Source organism: Ambystoma mexicanum, chromosome 5p, assembly GCF_040938575.1.
Source record: "Ambystoma mexicanum isolate Mex_15411 chromosome 5p, UKY_AmexF1_1, whole genome shotgun sequence".
Classification (NCBI taxonomy): Eukaryota; Metazoa; Chordata; class Amphibia; order Caudata; family Ambystomatidae; genus Ambystoma; species Ambystoma mexicanum.
The window spans coordinates 413308632-413335920 of NC_090930.1; the positions used below are offsets into that span (position 1 = coordinate 413308632).

The 27289-nt window shown below is 43.0% G+C and overlaps 1 protein-coding gene across 1 annotated transcript in view; it reads right to left on the reverse strand.

The window, feature by feature from the left end:
- Positions 1-1598: 1598 nt before the first annotated feature.
- The window catches only part of BRS3 (bombesin receptor subtype 3), a 189306-nt gene continuing 163615 nt past the window's right edge, over positions 1599-27289 (reverse strand). The window contains exons 2-3 of the mRNA XM_069612802.1: positions 12599-12950; positions 1599-7180 (exon numbers count right to left, since the gene is read on the reverse strand). Coding sequence (XP_069468903.1) covers positions 6773-7180; positions 12599-12950 — 760 coding nt within the window. The 3' untranslated portion in view covers positions 1599-6772. The remainder of the gene's footprint in view (positions 7181-12598; positions 12951-27289) is intronic.

The following is a 27289-nucleotide window of genomic DNA, read 5'->3' on the forward strand; positions in this document are numbered from 1 at the left end:
GACAATAGGACACTTGCACTCCCCAGATGCAGTCAGGTTGAGCAGAGATGTGCATTTGCTGTTACTGAAGAGAGCTATGATACTTTAGCTTACAGTCCTTCTGCCTGACTTTAGTCCAATGTATTCAACTGAAGCAAATGAAGACTACAACTCCAAGAAAGCAATTGATAGGAAAATGAAAGCCCAGGACTGTTGACATACATACTTGATTGTCCAAGCCCTACTTCCTAAATATATTTGACAGTACGGTGGCGGGGAAAGATTTGCAGTGGCGAGTGGGTTGCAATATTTGAACAGCTGCAGCAGGGGTGGGGCGAGGAGATAATTGTGGAGGAATAGCTTATGGCAGAAGAGCAGCATCTGAACTTGCTACAGCCAACATGGGAATGGGCATTGAGAAAGCAACAAATAAGAACAATCCACAGCAAAATCCAAATACATAATGTACACATACCTCCTTTAAGTGTTTTTAACTGCATACCGTTGAACATTGGCAGTCCTGTCTTTCCGAAAAAGTGGCTAGGAACGTCCCGTATGCACTCCATAGAAATGTAAATGTGTCATTTTCTATCAGAAGAAAACTGCATCTACTGCCTGTGCTGTTGTATGCGCAAAGCTAGACTATTGCTACATACTACTCTTGTGAGTGAAGAACATTTTCAACGACTCCAGGTACTTCTCAATATGGCTGACATGGCTGTGACCAACACTCCCAGGCAGTCTCACAATTCAGCTGTTCTTAAGGGATGTAGCTGGCTCCTAGAGGTGGCCAGAGTTAAATTCAGGCATTGACATTCATGAAATTCTCATTGGCCATGCACCGACATACCTGAAGGATAACGTATCATGGCATGTGTCTGGCAGAAACCAATACATTACTCGTTACTGTGCCCATGTTTAAGTGTAAAAAGAAGTAGTGCGCCACTTTTTCCAGTAAAAGTGCCAATGCCCTGGAACTCCCTTCCACGAGAGATCCAAAGGATCAGCAACATGTTGGCTTTTTTCGTAAGAAATGAAAAAATATTCTCATTTAAGTAAGTCGATGTTTCTCGTCTCTTTACTAATTCTCTGTTTTTTGGTTACAAGCACGTTAGATACCTGTGTGGGCACTAGCGAAAGACATCAAATAAAATATTGGTTGAAAGGTGCATCACTGATATTTTAATCATTTGGCACAGTTGAACAAAATAAAAGATAAAGGACATTGGTCGTTTAGAGGGGACAGAATTTGAAATATTGCATTTCTATGTGTAAGCACTTTGATTAGTTTTGTATATACTATGAAAGCCCAGAGTGAATCTGCATGTATGCTATGAACTAACTACAGTACTCTGGGGAACACTGCTGGGCAGGTTAGTCAGGCAGTCAAAAATCAATGGCTGTACTTAACAACACAAAGGCCCACTTATTTAAACTTTTAAAGGTGAACAGCTTTAAAATTTGCCATTTTAGTATCATAACTCACATTTAATAAACACATAGCTTTCTGTGAATACTATTACAATTTGATGATTTCATCTTTCAGTCATCCACATGTTTATGGTGTCTACTTATAAGCCATTCTCCTGTACGTTTGAGAAACATCATTACTTTTCCCATTAGTAAAAAATAATTTCATACTTTATTATATTAGAAATTGAAATGTAACACTCACATGAATTCAATGTCTAATGTTTCTCGTGAGTACTTGCTTCATTTTATACTGAAATAGCAAAATAAATGTGTTCATTGCTCTCAAAGCACGGATTTCCTAGGGGTACATTACTCATGCTGGTCTTAAAATGCGTGCATTTAAATACTGAACATATCCAAAACAAAGTTCTGCTTAGCAATGCTGTTGGTCACAATAAGCTGTATTTCAAATTCCATACAATGAGTAATCTCAGCGGTCATATCTTTTCCACTATCGCGGGGTCGCACTTGGTCATTCTCCGAGTCAGGATCTAACCACAGATTGTGCACGGTCAAACTCTCCATCTGTGGCGCTTTTGCTTTCTTTAAATGACTTCTGGTTTTCCATGCAGGTGTCAGGTTGTGTTTCTTCACCGTTAAACTAGCCGTGCGTTTTAGGTTTCTGCCAGAAACACCAGACTCCATTTTTGTACAGTTGGTATCATTCAAATTAACTTTTGGTTCTGTATTTTTTTTCCTCTCTTCAGAGATTTTTTCACCAGATCTTGCTGATATCCTCTTTGTAGCCATTTGCGGCCTCTTTTTCAGCTTCGTCTACAAAAGATTTTATAGATGTACCATTTCTTTTTAGACGCAGAGACTGGCTGAATGGTAAGCTCTCGTGTATATTTAGGGTGCAGACTACTATAGAAGAGTAAAGAGTTCTTATCCTTTGGTTTGTGATAGAATCTGCAACCTTTAGTGAAGAAATCCTTCAAGAGAGCAAAAAATAACACAAGACATGCCTTACTGGAACACAAAGGCAAGAATAAAGATTAGGATAATATTGTTTCTGTAAGCACTTTTACGAACTTGTCTAATAAAACCAAAAAGATTATAGTGAGAAACTAAACATTTGGGGAAGGTGGGACAAATCTGCTTATACCACCAATCTAATAGAATCAGAACTGGAACGATCGGATGAGGAAAGATTTACGCTCATTTAAAGCTAGCTGCACCACATTACCAGAAATATGGGCCTTTGGGAGAGTAATAGGACATTCCCTGTGTGGACAGTGCAGATGCTGCAAACAGAGCCCTTGAAGCTTAGAGGTCGGTATAGGCCTGGCGGCTAGAATGTGGCAGCAAGTTCATTGTAATTATACTATGGTAGTGAATGCAATTTGGTGCCAATGCAAAGAGGTTGTACATGGAGAAGACAGAAGAAAAATAAGAACAAGAATCTTGAGGAGAAGAGCTGTATTAAGAATGAAATAATAACTGCCTCTTTAGTACATTATGTGGAGAAACAACATCAACAGTAACATGGTCAGTACTTTATGATCTAAATACAATTAAAGTGTATGCTTACCAGATAATACGGTTTAAAAAGGAACAGGAGCTAATTTGTCTTACACAAAGCAATGTGAGGGGATTGAATGGAACAGTGGCATGGTTCAAAATAAAAAAGAAATGATGATGAATTAGGACATCGGTTCCAATAACCCTCTTCTGTTGTGCAAGTGTAGGCCAGATTCATTACAGAACACTGTAAAAGTTCATTCGAATGACACAGAGTTCAAATATTGAGTCCACGTTTGTGGGAGCAAAGAACGCAAGCCCAGCGTAACAATGAAGAAACGCAATCCGTTGGTTGTATAGAAAACCATAAGTCTATTCATTTATGTAGTTTACATTGTGCTTTTATCCAAACCGTTTCCCGGGACTTGAACCTACACAATGATAATGCGACCCAGAAAAGTTAGGAGACTGAGGGAAGCGAATGGAATTTCAGCCGTTTTTTTAAACTGTGAAAGTTTCGAAAAGTAACGGATCTGAAGATGTGAGTTCCAGAAAAGGAGGGGCCAGAAGTTGAATGAGCGGAACCTGTAAGACGCACAGGTAGGGCGCAGAACAAACAATTGAAACTGAGAAGCAGAGCTGAAGGATGGCAAAAGGAAATTAAAGAATATAGATAAGGGGGAGCTAAAGCATGGATAGTCTTGAAGACTAAGTAGGGGGCGGTACTAGTAGATTTAAAAAACCCAAAAAGAGCGCAGACAGTGAGCTCGCACAGTATGAATGGTTAGATTCCAAATCGGTGGGTAAAGATGGGACCACTGAGATCACTCATCAAAAGGAATACGAAATATGTCGCATTATGACCAACAACATTGACATAAGGACTAAGGAGTCTAGGATATGTTCAGTATTTAAATGCACGCAAGTTACGGGCAGCCTGACTGTTGTACGCCTAACCAGTCAATGCAGTGAGTATAATGGGCTCATTTATTTTGCCATTTCAGTATACGATCGTAAGAATGCCCAACATCACGGGACACGCACTTCACGAGAACCATTAGACATTGGATTCACGTGAGTGTTGCATTGCAATTTCTAATATAATAAAGTATTACATTATTTATTACTATTGATAATAGTAATGATGGATTTCGACCTTGCAGGAACATGTAATTAGACACCATAGCCATGCAGATGACAGGAAGATTCAATCACCAAATTGTAATCATTGCAGAAAAGAAGGAAAGTGCAAATAGCAATAAAGATATATCAATGGAATTAGAAAAAGAATCACTGTATGCATAATAATATGTTATTGTTTCTATGGATGAATTGAGGTGAAACACATTGTAGAACTAATGTGTGTAAAAGATGATCCCTTAGTTTTGCCCAAAAGATGTCCCGTAGTAGTATGTTGTGATGGAATGCAACGTGTAGGGCCAGATGTTTTAATAAAGTGATCATGTTAGGTGCCAAACAGAACATATGACAAATACACTTCTAGTCTAGAACGGATGCACAAATAGGATTTAAGTTCTTGTTTGTTGTTTTATGTCGTGTTTGCCTGTTACGTTTGGGGTCTGGTTTGAATTTATGTATTATGAAAATTATTGTTTTAAAATGTATAATGAATTAAAGAGGCTATTTATTTGGAGTACTTATGAATGAGGACTGTGGATACAAACACTGCATGTTATGTAGCACGATTGTGTTGTCCAAAATATGTAATTAGTTTGCATGACTTGACTTAAATATGTTATTAATTCATGGAAAATTTTGTATTTATTAAATAAAAGTGATTTTTGAGAATACAATTTCTAATTTAAAGCCATGCCCCTTTAAGAGTTTAAATAAGTGTGCCTTTTTGTGGCTGGGTTCATAATGTTCCTAGGGGTGGCACACGTATGTTGTCTTGCTCTAGGATCCCCAATATAACATAGAAGTACAATAAACACTCACTATATACATCATCAAAGTTGAAATCTGTGAAACTATTCATGGTGGCTATTAAGGTGGCAGTGGCAACAGTTGCACAAAATAGAAGGGAAGGAGTATTTGTTGCCAGGAGGGTTGAACTTGGCCATTTTGCCTTATAGAAAGACTACCTCCAAGCACCTTTTCCACTACCTCTATGAACATTAGACTCTTTGGAGAGCTGAACTGGGTATATGAATGAGGTTGGACTAATAATGGCATTCTAAGGCCTCAACCATTTGCCGTAGATTACCAACACCTTGCCCAAAACTGCATCAGGTTGTCATTGCATCCTTCATCGTAAGTGTTTATACTCTTAAAGAAAAATAGAAAAAGAGAGCATTGGGGATTAAGCATGAATCCATCACTCATGACCGCCTGCTTCCCTAAGAGAGTGTTCTAACCTTTAGTCTGCCAATGCACTGGCTGTTGCATGTACCCACGGTCTTACCTGCCTGAGAATGGTGCCCACCTTTCCGTTGTGGATAGGGAAAAAAAGTGAAGGCATTGAGATCCTTGTTCAATGTCAATGGGAAAACAATAGCACAGGCAGATTTTGAATCCAAAATAGATGTGATGTGTCAATGAAATGGCCAGACTTTTCAGAATGGGTGGTCCTCCTGCCCAGCAGCAGCTGTGCCTCCTGTTGGCTGGTTGAGACTGCCCATGTGTATAATTCATGACTCTAAGATCAGAAACAAGCTTTGGAAATGTTTGAAGCCTGTTGGAAAATATGTATGCCGCTCTAGTTTGATTAATCTATGTGGCTTCCCATCTCATTCAGCCGATACTATTAAAACCTCAATAGCTCCTCCTAAACACCTAGGCCTACATAGGCCTACACCCCCTCCAATCCCATCTAACCTGAAAACCTGAGACTGGGCGATCTGCTTCTCCAGTTTTCTCCCCTGGTTGCCTATAGTTTCCCTTACTGCCAAATTGCCCACACTCCCCTCCCCTGTTGCTGGCTTCCCTCCCCTTTGTATCGTGATCTGCTTCTTTTACTGTGTACTTCCTCCCATGACTTGTGAAACTCTCCATTGCTTCCCAAAGCTAGGTCCATGCTCAATAAATACACAAATAATAATAATGTGTAGGGTCATGTGATAAATATTTGTGGAAGCAAGTAAAGATCCACGGGATTGTAGGCATACCTGTTAGACATGCATATTTTTTAATTGTTGATATGACTCAAATGTGTATTTTCCTGTTACAGCATTGTTCCATCATTGCTCTATAATCATTTAAGTATGCTCTTTTGGCGAAAACATATTTTGTATTGGCTGTGCATCTCGGGAGGAACCTGTTTCTGAGAGTCTGACAATTTAAGAGAGGTTCACTATGTTACAAGACATGAGGCGAAGCCTCTGAAAAGTCCATTTAGTTATTCCCCCTACAACCAATGATTCACATTGTGCATATATAGATTGAAAAGTGAGTCTTAAATAGACAACAAGCTATAATCAAACAATAGCAGACAAACAGTAGTTATTTCATCAGATTATGTAAAAGAGATTAATGAGCTCGCCCCAAACCCACTGCTCACAATCTCACTCAGTCCACTTTTTCTTACCATGTCTGAGGTCAAATAATACGTCCTGACCTTTACAGTATGGGTCATCAATCAAACAGCAAGATTTCCCCCAACCCCCCAACCCAGAGCACATTAAGCAAACGGTAAAAGTTCATGTCTAACACCCGCACTATTCTCACCTGAGTAGAACATTCATTCACCTGAGCTGGAAGAGATAGATACATAACAGGTCTTTACAGCAAATACACAATTTTTAAAGATGTCATGTTGCCATAAATTCATTTTAAAATCACTGTCTCTTTTCCCCACGTTGAAGAGTCCATAATGTTTCTTGTCCAGGCATACTTCAGTCTAGATACTGTCCTCTTCTTTTTTCATGTCGTTGTCGCCGAGCAACGTAAAGCTTATTTCAGATATTGGTATATTATCTTTGATTACAGTGACTCCAGTAGCGGTATTACTTTGGGTTGGACTGGCTTGACGTATAGCTGGCTTTGCCTTGCAACACAAGACTTGCTTTTTAAAGTGTTGCCTGAAAGATTTGCTCAACCAATACAGAGCAAAGGGATTTACACAGGAATTGCTGAAAGCCAGAGCTCGAGAAAAGATAGTGGCTGTAAGGTGAAACATGGACGAATCAATTAAGGAGTGATATGTAAAGGATCGATACAAGTAGAGGATATGGTTAGGCAGCCAACAGAAGGCAAACAATCCAACCAACACTAGTACTGTTTTGGCAACTCTCGTGCGTGCCTCGATCTAGAGGGAAAAAATGGAATATCAGTTAATTAAATACAATCACCTCATTTATTTAACTTTTCATATTAGTACAAAATGTATACATTTCATTATTTGCAGAAAAAATATTTCAATATCAATATAATTGTTTATTCATACAAGCCCACATGGCAGCTAATGCTATCCATATCTTTTGATAACCTTCATTTGTTTGTGATAAGGGAAAGCTGGTGTACCACAATCTACATGCAACCCTTCAACCAAGGAGTATGGGAGATTACACTATGTGTTCGGTCTACTGGTGACCAATAGGATCAGACATTTTTGCATACGAGTAATGGGTCAGCACGCCAGGCGCAAGCGAAGAAGGTAAGGAGATCTGACCCAAACGAGTAGGTCTTACCTCATCCTTCAAACCAAACAGGTACAGCAAACAAAAAGGTAGATTTTTCCTTTTCTAAAAAACCTGGGATCAACCATACTTAGCAGTTTTTGACTCATCACCACTGTACATGCCTGTGCCACGGTGAAGCTTGGGAAAGTTAAATTCTCTTCTGTTTCAATCTCATTTTAAACGCTTGCACCCTCCATTTTCTTAACAATTAGTTTCCGAGCTTGCCATAGCAAAGAGACTGCAACTATTCAGGTGATAAACAATACCATCAGGTTACCTGATAGGGGAGATGCCTGCTAACATATTTTACAGGATCACTCAGAGGCATTAGAAATGGTTCATCAAAAGGTCCCTTTGGCTATATTATCGTGCTGCATGGTCATTGAGGCCCAAGGTAAATTCCTAGAGGAAAGGGCATCCTTTGGTTCTGGCAGATCTTAATTTGGTCAGATCTGTCCTTGCTTGTGGCATGTGGATTGTCAAAAGGGGTCCCAAAGTTGTTCAGAATGTATATTGAGCCTTTGGATCTGTGATGATGTGCAATGCCACCATTTCTCAGTATGCCAATGATACAAATTTAGAAGTCATAAATACGTATTAAGGACGACCATCACGGGGCGGGATGTCTGGCTGTGATTGATACTGAAAGCAAGTTTAAAGTCAAAACCATCTAAGACTGACCATCTCCTTATCTCTACAAGAAAGGTGTCAGAGGATAGCTTTGTAAAGTCTTGGATTTCCATTTTAGAGATGATGCATGTTGCTCACTCTTTGGGATTGCTGCTTGATAGTAGACTATCCCTAAAAGTGCAGGACGCAAAGAAAACTAAAATAGCATATCACTCTTAGTGCATAAAGTGTTCTACGTGATCGCTGCATGCCCTGAAATGTCTGACGAATATGTCTTTTCCCCGCAGTCTCGACTCGCATGTCTCCCTGTGGCAAACGTTTTCTAATCCAAATGTGGGTTGGGACTTCCTTTGCAAGGTCCTTTTTCCCCACACTTTATTATCCCCTGCTATCCTTCCGATGGAAGGGGGGGACTCCCATCAGCCCCCAAACCCATTATACCATACAAGGGGTGCGGGGGACATCCCCGCTCCACTTTTTTAGTATAGTGGGATTTGACATTTTTGCTACTTCAGAATGCACATTCAGCATTTTCTTTCCGCAGAGAACGAGCGATAGCACATAAAGCTCTATAGACTTGCCGATATGTTCTGATGTGCTGTGCAGATCCATATTGATGGTGTTAATGTTATCCTGATGGGAGTTTGGAATGTGTTTGAAGACCACTGAAATCTGCTTTTCATTCTACAGTTTGGTTGACAGCGTGGATGAAAAACATTGATCGTACTTCCCCTAACATTTCCAGACGCCACTGGTTTATGTTCGAACCAGGAGACAGTGTAAATAAGACTTTACACTATAACGCTAGCTTTAATTCTTTAGCAGCCATGTTAGCTGGCTGCAGACAGAAAATGCACAATAACTCCAAAATATGTGAGATATGGCGTAAAGCCTTCATTCACCTGGATATCGCAGGCAAAAAAAAAGCTGACACTCATAAGCATTTTGCAAAGGAAACCCAATGTTAAGGAGCACACCTGTGTTCAGTGGCAATTACGGCGATTTGAGAGAGGAGAGGGTGCGCAGGAGAAATACAACCCTGGCACTAGGCTGAGGACAATGAAGACCAACAATAAATGTCCACAACTTGTGGAACACTCGATCCCCTGCACACCTATCGGACTGTCTAACAGCCAAACCTTTAGAATTTAACAATGTTAGCGAATTATAAGTATCTGTCTCTGAAGACCATAGGCTCTTTCTAGATGACCAGTGATAACTGAACTGTTAAATTCTAAAGGTTTGACTGTTGCTCAGTCCAATAGGTGTGCAGGGGGTCGAGTGTTCCAGAAGTTGTGGACACTTTGTTTTTACTCGTATGCATTTTCACATGCAAAACCAATTCTTACCTGCATTTCCTGCTCTTTACACTAACCTTTTTGAACTTTTTAAAAAATGTAAACGTTTCTTTCCGTAAATCTTCAAATGTAGTCATAATTAATCCTTTGAATGTAATTGGAGGAGAGCTTTTTTCCTTGTAGAAAAGGAGCGTGCAGATAGGGTAGCAGACTAGGAAGTGCAGTTAATTAATGGGTATCTAGTCAATTCATCTAAATCCATTCCATCTAATACCATTCCATCGAAATTTTTCCATCTAAGAAATGTCCATGTAATGCATGTTTTTTGGGGGTAAAGGGTTAGTTTTTGTTCAGGTGCATTTTAAAGGGTAAAAAACGGGGGTTTGGAGGGGACCCCCCAAACAAAAAGAAAAAAAAAAATGCATTAGATGGAAATTTGTTAGATGGAAACATTTCGATGGAATGGCATTAGATGTAATGGTTTTAAATGAAATTACCATAAACCACATTTCCTGTTCTATGACAGAGTAGCTCTACTCCAAATCAGAGAGTGCACTGCACATGAACGCAACAACAGAGTCACTATCCCTGTGGCTCAGAGGCCAGAAACACTGGCATCAATAGTGAGGATGGTGGGTTTTTATGGTCGAAATGTCTATCGAGTCAAGGCATTAAGAATATATGATTTGGACAGGTCAAACATGATGTGGGAGTGGTCGGATCACTCATAAGAAATAGCCTTCCTGATCAGGAGGCAAAGAGGTTCAGTCTTGGAGGAGAATCGGCCTATGAATTTGGCAAAGTGCTCAGTGATGCCCATGATTGCGGTCGCACTTTGGTGAGTGGCGAGTGCTTTGGAGATAGCATCCACAAAAGCAATTTTGGGCCAGAGACCTGCGGCCGAGAAGGTATGTACTAAGTATGCCACTTCAAGCTGCCTGACTTTGCATTTTTCTTTTCTCAGTATGAGCCAGCTGTCAATTTTCTGGAACACTTTTGCTAAGGTCCGACAGTGCGATTCTATGGTGTTGCTGTAGACCAAGAGATCGCCCTGGAAGATGGCAACATTGAAAGTGTTCTGTAGTAAGATTGTGTTGAGCCCTTGAAATAGTGCAGCTGCTAATGCTAGCCCAAGGGGCATCTTGGTGTACTGATACAAACCTTGATGAAAGCTGCATATGCCCTGGAGTCTGGATATAGACAAACCAGGTGGTATGTGTTTTTAAGGTCAAGTTTGGCAAAGACGTTCATGAGTAGCAGTAATTACAAGGTTTGGAAACTGGTAGGAGCCAGTGAATGTTATTGTTTTAACTAGACAGGTCGACAATGATGAAAACCTTAGCCATCACGTTCTCAGGTGATTATCACAGGGCTCAGCCATTCTGTGGCTTCAAAGGGCTCAATGATATTGCTGCATAGGAGGTCACCAAGCAAGTGCGTGAGATGTTCTCCGCCGTGAGTGCTACAATGCACACTTTATGCTTTACAGGTATGGCACCTTTGCATAAATCGTTTCTGTGCACAAATTTCCTGAGCGCACCTGTCATTTTGCAAAATAGTGCTGAAGAAGCAAACCTGCACCTGACCCATGTTTTATGGACAAGACCTGTCCTCCTGAGCTTGGATCAAGCTGTATTCTCGGTAGTGTTGGGTTGTCCAACATAGAACTGCCAGGTCTTCAATTGACAGACATTTCCAACCACAACATGCCATCTGAAAAGCAGTGTGCTGCGTCTATAGCCTAGTAAATCGATTTAGTCACCAGCACTGTGGTAATGGTAATTGGGGCCCACAAGACATGAAACTAGGAAGATGTGTGAGGAAGCAGCGATCTCTATTTCAACTGGGAGAGGGACGCTCGGTCTAATACCAGCATGTGGGGAGTGGGGATCTGCTGAGGTGTATCTTCGTGTTCCTCGGATGCCATAAGTCGATTGTGCTTGCGTGCTCAAGACTGCGTAAGCAGCCAAGTGTGGGGAGGACACAGGAGGGACGAAGCAGACGGGGTGGAGGAAGGACATTACAGCAATTTCCTGTGGAACAAAATGAATTTTCCCAGCTCAATCAACCCGCCCTGAACAAATAGAACGTTGGTAGTGAAGCAGAGCCACCACATACAGTTTCACGTCAGAAACAAAAAGAAAACAAAAGCAAATTGCCAGCTCAAAATTCCCATCCTTTGCTCATAACGAATCACACACACACAAACTGCCTCCGTTGCAAAGACATTGGGAGCTATGCATGAATGCCCACCAAAGGGGTGTACATTGAAGAAGTGTCTTTAACAGAGACATCTGCTGATGAAAAATGCAAATGCCCTTTCCAAACCACCCAATGCAGCCTTTGTCTCTTTTGCTCAAGCCAGTACATGGAATAAAGTATTTGAGACAAATGAGGTTGTCTAATCTTAGGGGGTTCAGTGGCCTCAAAGCATCAAGAGTTGGTGGATTTTCTACTGCCTCAAACACATTAAGACAACAGTGCTGCTTCTTTTTGGGGTGACACCACATTAGGTGATGATGCCTCGTTGTGCAGTCAGTGCCAGACTCTTCTACCCTGTTTCCCTTGCTCCTCCTCCTGCCCATGCAGCTGTCACTGCACCCCACACAGTGGCTGTTGCAAGTCCTTCCAAAAATGTAGTGCATAGAAACAACGAACGACTGCAGATTTGTGATCCGCGTATTGGCCCAGACCGATAGTTTCTGAAATTATATGTTACGATACTAGAGATGTTCAGTTCGGCCAAAACTAAAATTAAAGACCTTGCCAAGAATGTTACCTTTAAATAAAATAGGTCTTCTTAAAATAACACCTGACCAGGGATGTTTCCAGGTTGGGAAATGATCTGGGGTACACTAATGTCAGGACTGTCGGGATTCGGGGCTAGCTATACTATAGTCTTTTATTTGTAGCCCATGAGCTTCTATCTGGGGCTACGACCAAAAAACCTGGGGCTATAGCTCACCCCGCCCGCAGCAATGCCTCAGATGTAACCCCCTCGCCCTAGCGTGAGGAAATTAGCCCAGCGTGAGGAAATTACAACAGGGTCAACAGTTTAGCATCTTTACAGTGGGATCACTTCTGCTGGGGGGGGGGGGGGCTCTCATGATGACGTACCTGTTTCCGGGCATGGCCGTGCACTTCCGCAGGCATGTTGAAGGTGCTCTTGTATAAAGTTCGCGCAATGAGGAAATAATAGATGGAAATCACAGATAATGGTATGATGTAGAATACCAAAAAGCACATGAGTGAATGCACCTCCTGGAGTATTTTTTCTGAAACCGGATAAGGGGCACAAGCTTCAAAAGTAACATTTTTGTCAGGACTTATGAATATGTATATGTCGGAAAACACTGCCTCGGGAACAGCGATTAACATGGAGACGATCCACACGCAGCCAGCTTTAGCGCACGTCTTCAGAACTGCGTCCGACGTCTGCAGCTCCAGGGGCTTCACGATCGCTCTGTATCTGCAATGAAAGCCCGCAAGACAATGTTAAGACTCAAAATATGGGACCTTTCTTTTTCAGAATTATATTTATAGTCTTAAAATCCTATTACTGTAAAACTAAGGGTATCCAGATAAACAATGAACAATCTACAGTGGCCCTCTTTGTTAGAAGCAAAACCCAAGCCCCGCCCTTTTTGTGGAAGCCCCACCCCTTGACATGCCCCTTTTATAGATTTAGAAACTGTAGTTAAATAGCAAGAGAAGAAAAAAAATGCCTGCTTTTTTAGTGTACCTATATTCTTTTTGTTTGAATAGCAATACATTATTAAAAAAAAATACTATTTAATGTAAGACTGAAATGACATTTCACGCAATTATATGCCATATCTTTTTTGACCAAAAAGAGATGAAAAGCTTAGTTGTTTCTGACAAAAGCAGATCCAGTGACTGGCAAGCTATTTTAACAAGATGTGCATTAAGCCACTTGCCCATTTTGCCAGATCATTGTAAAAATATTATTTAAAAAGACAACTGTTAAAAACATTCGAATTGTTATTAGCTTTGAAATCCAATGAAACCTTGGAATAGCTCAGTGGGTTAAGAACCTCCTATGGAACTCTAGAAGCAGGTTTCACATAAATCACTGCAGCGTGCACATAAACCCGCCAAGCCAACATTCCCAAAAAATCTCCCAGGGAGAAAAGATAAGAGGGCTTCTTTAGCCATTTTATAAAGTGCACACCAATTACAAAATGGCCTGTTGCAATTTTGAAGAACCTTTGCCATTATTGCCCAATCAAATTAATTGTATATGAACACGAAATTTTAAATAGGCGCATAGTTCTTCCCAATCACTACCAACATCCAGCATTAAGATAGTTCTTCCCAATCACTACCAGCCCTTTGGAGGGATAGGTTAGTCATCAAATATTTTCCACCAGAATCGTATTCGTTTTGGCAAATGAGATAAAGAAGACGAGTTGCAATTGATTTCTCCCAGTTGCTCCTAGCCTTTCACAGCCACTGCCCCAAATTTAATCTCCCCATTTTATCTTTGTTGTTGCACTTGTTAACCTTATCAAATAGCAATATTCTAGATATCTTGCTCCCTTACAACATAATCAGAACCCCAGCGTTTAGTGATTTGACTATCATTTAAAATACTGCAAAATCAGCAGTTTTGCAAAAACACCCTCAAAGTCAGTTTTAATAAAAACACATACAAAGACAGCTTTTTGTTATGCAGAAATGCCCATGTATGACAAAAAGAACCAAACTGCATTTTTTTATTATTAAAAACTAGTCACCATATGAGGGGAGCAGTGGGCCAGAAAGCACACAGCATTCAGCCAGATAGGGAGAGTTGGGTCAACGAGTGAACGGTGGGCCGGAGAGGGGGAGCCAGCATTGGAGCAGAATGCAGAGAGTGAGCAGTGGGACAGTGGGGGAACGATGGGCCAGAGGAGGAGCGGTTGGCCAGAAAGCAGAGAGGGTAAGCGGTGGGTGGGAAAGAGGGAGCAAGCTGCAGATTGGGATAAAGGATGGGGAAAGAACATGCTAGACTGGGAGAAGAGATGGAGATGGAGTGAGAAAGAATGAAGGGCTGTGGACCGCAGGAGGAGCTGGAGTGCATTAGGGGGGAGTTGAGAGCATGATTGAGAGTGTAGCGGGGCCTAGAGAGTGCGATTTGTGGCTTGGCAGTGTGACAGAACAAGTAAGTATGCACAGGATTGCAGAGTGAGTGGTTTGGGAGCATAAGTTATGATGGAGAATTGGTGAGTGTGAGCAGTGTTGGTGAGTGGGGGCGCGTCAGTGCTTGGGGGATTGGAGAACATGGATGGGAAATATTTGCACCATTACAAATTAAATAATGATTGATAAAGCTATTGTGGGATGTTTTTACCCATGCATCTGAGCCCTACCACAAAAACTGTGCCTTACTGGCATTGAAAACATCATGAAGGCCAGAACATCCCAGAAAATGCACAGGGAAATGCATGAAGAATAGGCTGCCACCCATTTTTGCCTATGTTGTGGGCACACAAGGGCACTGCCTAAAACCACCATTGGGCTACACACAATAGCCTGAAACCATTGCAAAAGGGGCAATGCTGATTGCCAAAAGCAACCCATAACTATTGGGAATTCATTTTCTTCAGGTCAAATATGGCTAAATTATGGGCACAAAATTATTTTACTGCAGAACCACACCAGTGTCATGTGCTGAACCTGGATAATATACTTCCATGTAAAATCTCTTGTTTGAAATGCATTAATTCAAGACTGATCCAAAAAAAAAAATGCATGTAGTACCCGCTTTGGACTCAAGGCGGTGCTAGCGGTCTAAACTCTGACAGGAGAACTGCTACTTCAGAAGCTAATCAGCCTTCTGTGACAATTGGGACTTCAAAGCTTGTTAGTTAATTGAAAATCTAACCACCTGCTGTTCCCAGAGACAATCTGATTTGATTAAAAGGCCAAAAGGCTGGGAAACCTTCTCACCTCAGAAAGCCCAGGATATCACATGGTCATGCTAAACAAATGCAAAATGGCCCCCTGGTCTGTTGACCTCAGCTTGCTGGAGCCCACACAAAAGACCTTTTCCCTTGAATAGGATATGGTGATTTTGACTGTTTCCTGTCAACAAAGATCTGCCAGCCAGGAGAGACATGTGATCACTGTCATCCCCAAACTTTGGGGGCGGACTCAAACACTGCAGTACTTTGAATTGAAAGCAAATATATATTTTACAGAAACACTGATAACTCTTGGTAACCAGATGACAGAAATGTGAAATTTGGGGATCCTTAAAATGAAAACTTTGCCCACAATTCAAGCCCAAACTCCAATTTGTGTGATGTTCTGGGGCAAAACCTCGCTATTTATTGATACTACAGACTCTGTGTTTAAGCTAGAGACATGGGAATTTACTGGAGTATGTATGGACAGGCTGTGTACATGTGTATAATTTTTAATGAAAAACCAATGTTGCATAACCCACTAAAATCGAAAATAAGTTGCCATTTCTTTACCCAAGCTCATAGAAACACCAGAGTCGGAACAGTGCCTACCTCATGTGATATATGATGTGTGTAGGCGATGTAAAAACAACTGTGTATTTGGGAAAATATGTATTTGTATCAAATATAGATTTGTGTGTAAAGATGACAGGGGAGGGCCCTCTGGCCATAAAATCTACCTCATCACTCTGACTCACAACTCAGTTCCCCCAATCAAGGGAGAGAGGAGGAATTGGCCAATGATAAGTGAGAGGGGCAGGTTTAGTTATGACCAACGCACACACCCACTTTCCAAAACACATAAAAAGAGACTGCTGGGACAGGTAGAGACATTCAATTCCATTTGCTGCGGAGCAAGCTGACCGACGACTTCACATCCAGAGAACCAGACTTCAAATCCATCAATCTCCAGAACCTGTAGCAGAAATTAACTCCAGAATTTGTAGCAGAGAGGCCTGAATCCACCAGCTGAATCCTCTTCAGCAGGCCTCAACACCAACCAAACTATTCAACAGCCGGGCAAGCTGTTTGAATCTTTGCCAAGAACTGTTGCCGGAACAGCAGACCAGACCCAGACCGCTGTGAGCAGAACCGGTGCCTGATTGACCCGCTGTATCCAGAGAGGCTAGACCAGCTGAGCAGAGCTGACCCAGACGCTGTGAGCAGAACCGCCCAGTCCAGTCCAGTTGACCAGATCCGTGACGAGGACCATTAATTTCAAAATTAGGAGTGAGTATCCGCCAGAACTGTGCAGAACCCAATCCCTTAGTTAAAATAATCTAATCCAAACTATTTTAACCTAATTAGAACAGCCTCCTAGAAATCGTGTCATCTGTCATTTTTAAAGCTGCACAACTGTCAACTGTCAATTCTGCAGCTGCAAGCTGTCACCTGTTATTTTGAGTTTTACTTTAAATCCGAAAATCTACCTTTATTAAATCATCCGTATCTCCGGAACCGTTTGTGCTAGGAACGAAATTCCTACACCCTATACTTGTTCTGTAATCGCGAGACAGGCACTCGCGAAATTTACCGCGATTCGCGATTTGGCCTGATTTCTTCATCTGTAGAAATCAGCAGCTTTTTGCTTCTCTTTGCTAAAATTCGTTTGCAATCTGCGAATCATTCATAGAGTATTGTTAAAGTGAGCCTGAACTAATATAAAGTAGCCATCATCTACCCAGAACCTCTAGAGGGAATTAAAAGCAATTTTAGCACCTTTTCACTTCCTTGCAAACCACATTAAAGTAATTCGCCTGTGCTTAAAACTCATCCATGTTTTCCCTAAGCTTGCTGGGAGAACTGGAACTGTGTATTGCATTATAAAGTGTGATTTGTTGGGATTCTTGAAGACTGTGTGCTCTCCTTCCATTTCTTGTATTGCATAGGGGGGGAGTGAATTCTCAAAAGAAAAAGTGATCATATTACCTTTTGCTAAAATCATAACAAACCATGTTCAGTCAAGCCAGGGTCTTGATAGCATAACCTACATTAATAAGGTGCAAATAAAGACAATATACCTCTTTTGCAGCCTCACACCCACAAAACGTCTTTTGCAACCTAGTTCTCCATCACCCTCCCATCAATACAAAATGTGAAGCAAAAATACTGGAACAATGTTCAGTCAAGCATTTCATTCGAGCATTTCAACTCGAATGACTAATTGGTTACTATTGCAATCCTATGACACACCTGGATTTTGAATACGGTTAGCTCCTGGCATTTCTTATGTCGTTTCTGTCTTGTCTGCTTCTATGTGCTCACAGAGGCGTGAGGGCGAGTGGTGTGGTATAAGAAATTAAAATAATAATAATGAATACAAATTTATGGCACACAATGTGCTTTTTTGACTAGTAACATGTTCAGTTTCAGGCTGAAAAATCCTGGCGGGTTTGAATAATGAAGTTCAATTTTTCCAATGGAAATGCAGATCTATAAATAGCAGACTTGAAGGTTGATATGGTACCAAAGAAACGGAGGTGCTCCACAAACTTCACTTGTAGCACAGATATAAGTGGAGAATCGAGGACAACACAAACAAAATCTCATCTGACATATTGCTACTTACTTGGATATCAGTAAATAGAGTTCCACATTAAATTACACAAGTATTTACTTACATTATAATATGTTAAGTTAAAATGTGTCCACAGACGGACACCAATCACAAAACTGAAATGACCAACACACAACAAGGCAATATTTTAAATATTCATAACATCATAGCAAAGTCAATACTCTTTCGTTCCCAGGCATACCTTGAACCTGTCTCACAGCTGGTCCACACACATTACCCAAATGTATTTATTAGCCCATAGTGTCACAGAAATAGATGCACTCACAGGTTCAAACACAATCCAAATCAAAATTGTTTTCCAAAAACACTAGAAATACATAACAGAAAAATAATCATAAACCAAATTGCAATTAACTGGCAGAGAATGATTTTAAATCTTGATAAAGTGCAACCTATTGCCTAATGGATTCCTGACGGAAAAGCCATTTTGACGGAACAAAGCTGCCTTATTCTGGCCTCCAGTTAATGCTGGATCCTAATTTGATGTAACCCGATTGCCTTGAGCTGTTCTGAGGAGCCCACCCTTCTTCAGAACCAAAGTTTCAACTTCTGTGGTGGAAAAACGACCTGTACTGTAAGAATTCAAGGGTGGCCATATCCCAAGGGCAGACCTCATAGTGTCAGTAACAGACCAGATACTGTCAGGGTGCTGGACGCGACCTGGAATCCTCTCCCCGGAAAATCTTTTTCTTTTAATGTCCCAGTGTGCAAAGGGTGTCAGAGTGAATGGTCCTCTATTCTAGGTAGTCCACATTGCTGTCAGGACCCCCACTGTTGCTGCATTTGGCAGCTTTTTGCCGGAATTATTCCACTGCGATCCCCCAGTGACCTGCTTTGTTCAATCATCGCAGACGCTGATTACAGCAAAAGCCGTAGGTCTCGCTTCAGTCACAGATTCCCTACATTGAACAAAGCAGGTCTCTAGGGGACGACAGTGGAATAATTCTGGAAAAAGTGGCCAAATGCAGCCTTTGAAGGCTGAGAACAATGGGGGTCCCGACAGCAATGTGGACTACCTGGGACCAAAACCTGCCTCTGTCACTGTTATGTCGGGGCAATTTCCCAGGGGCTGGCAGGGCCATCCGTGGACCTCTGGGGTTGGGGAGGCCTCAACTCATCCCGTGTCCCAAAGGAGTATGAGGCACACACAAGAGCAAAGAGTTACTGCTGTTTATTGCACAAAACAGACAGGGACGAGCTCTCAGGTCATAGGCATCCGGGAGACGACTCGTTCATGGTGGGCTCGCAGGCCCTTTTTCTAACTGTATGACGCGGCTATGTGCGTCACCTGGGAAAACTAGTCCCAAAACCTAACGCCATCTCGGGTTGGCTCCCAGAGTGGTAGGGTCAGTATAGATACATATAGAGAAAACTGTTAGTGGTGGAGGAAGGGTCAGGTGGTACGCTTGGGCCATCCCTAATAATTGCTACAAGCGAATTGTTTCAAGGGGACAATTAGTGATTGGCTAAACTGAAGTGGCGTCAATGGTGAGCCTCTCGTATTCTGATTGGTTCACCCACGAGCCCCCAAGCCTGGGACCATCGCTGTTCCCAGCTTGCAGTGTACCTGGTGCTGGCAACAAAGTATGACTATGTGTCAGTGGCGGACAATGGACAGGTCTGACTATTAGCTGGTGTGCATGTCTTTCCCATCGCTGTCGGTCTCCAATTTGTCACCTCATTGTTGCAGCCTGTGTCCCAGACGTGAGATCCCAGCGCTTCTCTGGTCCTTGGTTCTCTGGGTTTGGCATCATATCAGGTCAGCCTGGTCACGCGTTGTGAGACTGTGGCTGGAGCAGAATTATGAGCATCTGATTTGTATTTCGGCTCTGAGGGGTGTTTAGAAGTGGCAGGTGTATTCTTGGTGTGGGGAGCGCGGCATTTAGATTGCAAGATTGCAGCCTTGGCTGTGGGCTCTCGTCGCGGCTCGTTCTGCGTGATCAGCAGCTTGCAGCTTTGTCAGAGCTGCTCCGGCCTGGGGACTCTGACTTTGCGGCCTATCTTGGCCTAGCTTATGGGTGGCGGTACATAGTCCATAATATGGGGGTCGCAAGGGGCAAGAGAGATTCATATGCATTAGTCCATATACAGGTTTACATCTTCATGGTTTTAGGGGCGAGGAAGCGTCTGCAAGCATGTACACAAGCTCTTCTGGCATCTTGCATTTCTGCAGTGCTGTAGTTGGCCTACGTGAAAAATAACACAATGCATGTGTGAGTGTAAGTGGTCCTCTACGTCATAGCACTGTGTATGTTCATTATGTGGATTGTTGTGTGTATGACCAATGTGCTTAGTGGCACGTGTGTTCTTGTCCGCTGGCTATGTCGTCATGGTATCTCTAACGATGGCGGTATTTTGTGGTTGCTGTCTAATCGAGTTGCTCCATATGGTCGATGTCAGCTCCACCTGAGGTTCCAGCATGTGGTTTGATTGACGGACAGCTTCCCTGGCTGTGAGGGGCGTGGCCACAGTGGATCTGGACATTCAGGGCAGCCGTGAGCGGGTCAAATTCACTCTTGCGGTGGGTGCTTGGGTTGTGACGTCCTAGGCCATGGTCTGGTTGACAATCGGGGGAAGGGATCATCCCATTTTCCCTCTTCAGTCCCTCCTCTGGTCGACTTGTCAACCACAAAATTATTCACTCTCTCTTCTCCTCGTACTCACCATACCTTCGTTATTCCTGCCAAGTGTCTGTACCGTGCACATGATCTTCAAATGACCAGTATATATAAACACATCCGCCACCGGGTTTGCAATAAATCCATTTTCCAATGTAGCTTTTCAGGGTTCCTTGGGTTCTCAACTTTTATTGATGGTGGATACAAGTCTGCTTCTACTATCTGTTGGCACATCCGTTCAAGTTCCTTAATAATGACGTCTGTGTGTTTTCGTCTTCAGCTGGCATTAGGACGTGCATGCCAATCATTTCTTCAGCAGTACGCTTTGATCTTTACTTCCATACCTTTATCCCCATCAGAAAAGCCATTTCTAATATTATGCATCCTGCCACAACCTTAAGGCCGTCTGAGATCCATGATGGCATCCAGGACCAGATGTAAGAGAACCAACTACCGTCCTTCACTCCCTATGCTTCTTCCATTTTGGTATGCATCTTGGCCAGCTGTGATAGTACCTCAGATAACGTACTGTTGTCTTCGTTGTTGGCAGGAATAAACATGCAACATGAGCTCCCAATTTTTGCGCAAACACCTCCTTCCATTGCTGTCAGGAGATCCAGCACATATCTGTTCTGTGGGGCCACCATCCCCACCATCCTGATCTCCCTTAGTTCTTCCTTTATCACGTTGAATCCGTTAACTGTGGAGTTGATTGTCATCATTAGCTCCCATCTTGTTATCTGGAGCCACTTTGCATTTGCATATTCCTGCACCCCTGGATGTACGATGGAGGAAAAGAACATTGCTGCTCTGCTAAATAGCCTGTGTGCTGGTGGAATGTCACTCAGAGCTGTTTCTGACTTTCCCCACAGGTAGTTTCCTGTCAGTGGTTCTCCTTGTCTTTTTACTCTGGATAAGTGTGTAGTGTTGTTCCGTTGCTTGCTTCCTACCATCTTCAGTGATCTGTTCTTCCTTTTATTCCCTTCGTACATCTTAGGGAAGTTGTCTATGTTGACGTGTTTTTGCGGTAATACCAGTGATGGCACGTTGATGTGTACCATAGTGCACACTCCATTCCACAAAAGTGGCAAGCTGTTGTATGCCTTCGCTCCGCAGGCCCAATAGTGGTCCCTCAGAACTGCTGTTCCTGCACCCCCCTCAGGAAGCTTTATCGTTCTCTTGCAACCTTCATTTGCTCCAACATCAACTTCTCCATCATGCTGGTAACACAGTGTTGGTGCTGTGAGTGGGAGTATTGTTATGGGTTCCTCGACTTTATCTAACCATGTCATTTTCTTCTTGCACTGTCATTACTGATGACTTTGCCAAAGTCAACATTTTACTTCCTACAACTCCATCCACCCATCCGCCTTTCGTGTATACCTTGCCATATATTAATATTAGTGGCCTTTCCCAGCATACTGGTTCACCTGCTACTTCTTTTGCGTACCACTCGCATGGTAGGTAATCAGTGTAACTTCTTTTGTCTCTCCTTTGTCGGGTCCATCTGTTATGTACTTGAGCCCTTTGGTCTGCTGCCACGACATGTCATATATTGGTAGTGTTTTGATGAAGTTATCTTCATAGGGGTAGGTTGACCTTGATTTCCACCTTAGTGTTGCTCTTTTCCCTTGAAATCGTCCACGTGTTTGGAACAATGCTAGATAAAAAATGTTCTTGAGGTGCTCATGGCGTATGGGATCAACAAGCACACATAGCAGTTGTCCTTTGTCATGTCCTTACAAATTTTGGACATGTGCTTGTACCACATGTTGTTGGAAATGTGTGCGGATTCAGTAAGGTATGTGTCCACCCCATGTACATCAATAGAAACACTACTTTTATCCCTCTTTATGTTGGGCCCCGCACTACTGTACCACCTGACACCGTGCTCCTTGCAGCCATGGTAGGGGAAATGTTAGTAAAGGAAGATGCCATCATATAGAAAGCATACTAGGCATACCAGACAGCGGCAGTAATCAGACTAGTGGTGAAGAATATCCCTTACATTTTTATTACAGTTGCTATTACCACTGGCTTGTCTCTCTTACCTTTGCTGCGGCCCTGCAGCTACTTTACTTTAGATGATATAGGTGCCCGCCTGAAAATTTCTCAAAATATAAGTTATTATTGTTAGTACTTTTATTCAAGCCCTCCGTATCAAGTAATCGTTCAATGCACAAGCAAAAAGCTGTTCCCACACTTTCCTTACCGTCCTATCTCTTAGGGCGGGTAATGCTGCTTGGAGATGTGGAAATGATTGTGCTATTATCATAAGGAACGTGTTATAATATACACGTATTCTCCTCCGTTTTAAGTATTTTGGCCTTTTTAACGTATACAAACTGGTGCGACAGTGCTTCTGTGGTGTTATCGTCTGCGGGCAGCATTTACTCCTGGGCAGTGACGTATGCTTCAGTTACGTATGTTCCTTTTCTTTTTATTATATACACAATAGCAATGCACAATACCTGCATCTGCGAGACAAAAAGAGAAGAGAGCATGCACGCGTTTACACAGTGTGGTGTATATTGCAGATTTTTTTGACAATGTTCTTCATTAATTGGTGGCTGGTGGGAGTACATGTTAGCTAATTTATTTACTTTGCCTGGGATCTTGTGATCATAGTGTGAGCTATGGGTGGTTGGTCGTTTATGTCCTTTGGGGTATCTGGTGTCTATACTGTGTCGTTGTTGTCAGTTGTCATTGCTGCAGCATTGGCCCCTTCGCTGAGGTGAGGAAGGGTCTGTGCTTTGTAGGGCTTGATATCGTGGATGTGTGTCCACACATCCTTACCCTTCAATTTTATTGCTCTAGGGGCTACCTATTTCACCAAGTGTGGACCTGTGAATCTAGGATTGTTCCATGTTCGATGGTAATTCTTCAGGAGAACCTGGTCTCCCTCTTTCACTGTCCACTGTGTAGTCTGTTCCTGTTCCTCGTTGGTTGCTTCTCCTTGTTGGTTGTTCTTCGACATGCCCTGCGTCCGTTGGATCTGTTGAGAGATAAAAGCGGCACTAGTAACCAAGGAAGAGACATACTTGTGCATTTCTTCACCAAATACAGTACTTGTAGCGTGGAAGTCAGTTGCTGCCCTTGATGGTGTTGTGAGTGGAAGGTGCATTTGACGTCCGGTCACCACCTCGTGGGGTGTGAGGTGGTGGTCCGAACCTGGTCTGTTTCTCAACTCAAACAAGGCCAACGGGAGGCAGTACAGCCAACTCTTTTTGGTCGTTTGTTGGGTCTTTGCTATTTCTTCTTTTAGGAGGCTGTTGAGGCGTTCGCAGATGCCATTTGCTTGCGGGTGATATGCGAATGCAAACTTATGTTTAATTCCCAAGAGGGCAGTTACGTGCTGGAACAGTTCATTGGCAAAGTGTGGGACATTGTCTGACCACAGCACTTCGCATACTCCCCACCTCGGGAACACCTCCCTCACCAGGAATTTGGCTGCTCTGAACGCATCTGCATGAGAGCATGGACCAGCCTTGATCCACCTTGAAAATGGGCACACTACTACAATCATGTATCTGTAACCTTGACATACATTGATCATGTCAACGTAGTCAATGTGTAGGTGCAGAAAGGGTCCTACAGGCCGGGGTATTGTACCTTTGATCACTTGCAGTGTGTGACCGACCGTAAATTGCTGACATGTGAGGCAGTTGCTAATGAAATTTGCAACATGTGAGTTTAGCTCGGGCAGAACCATGACTCTTTTATCCGTGCAGCAATTACTTCTTTCCCTGTATGTGTGGGACAGTGTAATTGGGTCAGAGCTGTTTTGAATAGAGCCAGGGGTATCACAACTTTTCCTGTATCATTCTGTCACCATAATTCATCTGTGGGGGACATGGTGCATCCTCTTTTGATCCATAGTTCCTTCTCTGCCATTGGTGCTGCTGCCTGCAGTTACATAATCTGTGTCTCTGGGATTTGTGTGTACCCATCCTTCATCAACATCTGTCTCACCCCCCCTTATCTTTTTGTTTTTCTGGGAGGATCCATGTCTCGCCAAAGTACACAGCATATTTTGCATGTGCGTCTGCTGTTTCGTTACCTCTTGATACTGGGTCATCACCATTAGTGTGGGCCTGGCACTTTATCAGTGCTACCTCTTCCGGGTAATTAATTACTTAAATTAGTTCAGCCAGTAGGAGAGCATGTTGTACCGGAGTACCATCTGCTCTTCTGAATCCTCTTCTTTGCCATTTTATTAATCCTGAGTGTATTGTTGATGTAACATATGCACTGTCAGAGTCTATAGTTACTCTTTTCTTATTGCTTTCTTCTAAGGCCAAAATTAGTGCTACTAGCTCTGCTGCTTGTACTGAATAGTGTTGTGGTGATTGGACACATTTTACTGGAACGTAAGTCCAGTCTTCCCTCAATCGTACTACTGCTGCTCCTGTCCTTTTTATCCCATTGATTTGATCAATTGTTGATGACCCATCTATGTACATTACCTCTCCCCCCTCTAGGGCATTTTTTGCCACTCTCCTGGTATTTGAGTAAATTTCAATTGCCTGTGTGCAGTCATGCACATGCTCCCCATTTTCCACTTCTTCTGCTATAAACCATGGTGGGTTAACATTACTGCACCTTACTACTTTTAGCTCTGGTCTCGAGAGTATGATCTCGTAACCTGTAGCTCTTTGAGTGGTCAGTGTGGATTTTGGCTTGTTCAATATTGCAAATAGGGCATGCTCCACGTACAGTGTGGTAGGGCATCCCATTGTGATTGAGGAAGATTTTTCTACTGCAAATGCTGCTGCAGCTAGGCTCTGTTCGCAAGGGAAGCGACCCATCATTACAGGATCCAAATGGCCACTGTAAAATGCCACTGGTTTGTGTCCCATGCATGTCATTTGTGTCAGTACTGCTTTCATTACTGCAGTATCACAATGTGAGAATATGTAGAATTGCTCTTTGTAGTTGGGGGTAGCTAGTACTGGTGCAGTTGAAATGGCGTGTTTTAATTCATTCAATGACTCTGTCATTTCTCTTGTCCATCCCATCTTCCTTTCCCCCCCTCTGTGCTCCTCTAAGGGCCTCGAGCAGTGGTCCTATGTATGAGCTGTAGTCAAAGACCCATGCCCTGCAGTAGTTGCATAGGCCCACAAATTGCTGCAATTCTCTCACTGTCTGCGGCTGTGGTGTATTCGTTATTGCTTGTGCCCTTTGTGGTGCAATGTTCCTTCCTTTTTGTGAGATGATCTGCTCGATATAAAGCACTTGTTCTTGACAGTACTGCAGTTTCCCCTTGTCATCCTTGTATCCTTTCTCAGCCAGCACTGTGAGCATCTTTAAAGAGTCCCTCCTGCACTTCTCCTCACTGGTGCTGCAGATGATGATGTCATCCACATATTGCAGCACTGTTCTTTCCATCTCTATTCTTCCCAAATCCATTTGTATTACTCTTTAAAAATGTATGGTGACTCGCAGTACCCTTGGGGTAGTCTAGTGTGTTTCCACTTTGTGTTGCGGTATGTGAAACTTGTTAAGTCTTGTGAATCAGGGTGTAGAGGTATTGACAAAAAGGCATTTTTGCGGTCGATCACAGTGAATCATGATGCCTCTGCTGGTATCCAGCACAGTATGGTGGCTGGGTTAGCTGCTATTGGGTATTCTGCCTCTTCAATGTGGTTGAGCGGTCCCAAATCTTGTATAAAACACCAGGACCCTCCCTTCATCGGCTTCTTTGGATAGTGGGTACTGCCTCACCCTGGGCAGCATTGCACCTTTCTTTAGCTTTATTTGTACTCCAATGCTTTTTATGCAGCCTACGTCATATGGACTAGTGGTCCATAGAGAGGCAGGTACTGCTGCTAAATCCTCCTCATAGAAAGGTACTTGTGTAGGGGTGGGGGCTTCTAGTGCCATTGGCATTTTCTGTGCTACCTCCTTGTATGCCACTCTCAACCAAATCTAGACGCTCATCTAGAACACCATCTCCTGCTCCATTTGAGAACAGCTCCTCATCTGATACCTGATTAGCCTGCATCCCTTTGCTAGTGATATTACTGCTCTCCATGCTTTCCCTTCCCCATCCTGGGCGTGTACTGCAATGTAATCTGTGGCTGCCACAAAACTCTCAATATCCACTGATATTATTGCCCCCTCCTCTTCACTGGTGGGTGTTTCTGGCCTGAAAAAGGTAAGCTGCTGGTCTCCTCTGTCTCCTCCACACCTTGCCCTCAATCCCTGGTAGCCATGCTATTGCCATGTCTGTTCCATACTGGAAGAGGTCCCCATCCACTGGTTCGGCCCTCACCACTGTTTTGCCACAGTAAGCCTGGAGTATGTGTCGTGCTGTGAGCATGTGTATGCCTGGTGTGGAGTACGGCGGTAGGGGGTTAACGGCACTGGTAAAGATGCCAGTGCCGTTAACCCCCTACCGCCGTATTCCGAGGTCCCTTAGCGGGTCCCACTAGGGCCGGCCTGTTTTACCAGCCGCCCCTAGCAGGCCCGTTAAGGGACCAGGGAGCTAATAACGGGCCCGCTATTTGCGGGCCCGTTATTAGCTCCTTCCCCATTCCCATTGAGCCCTATGGGGGCTCGAATGCGAATGGGGAATGGTTTTCAGAATGGGGACTAACCGGGTCCTCCAAGGTTGCAATGACCCAGTAAGTTCGCATTCCGA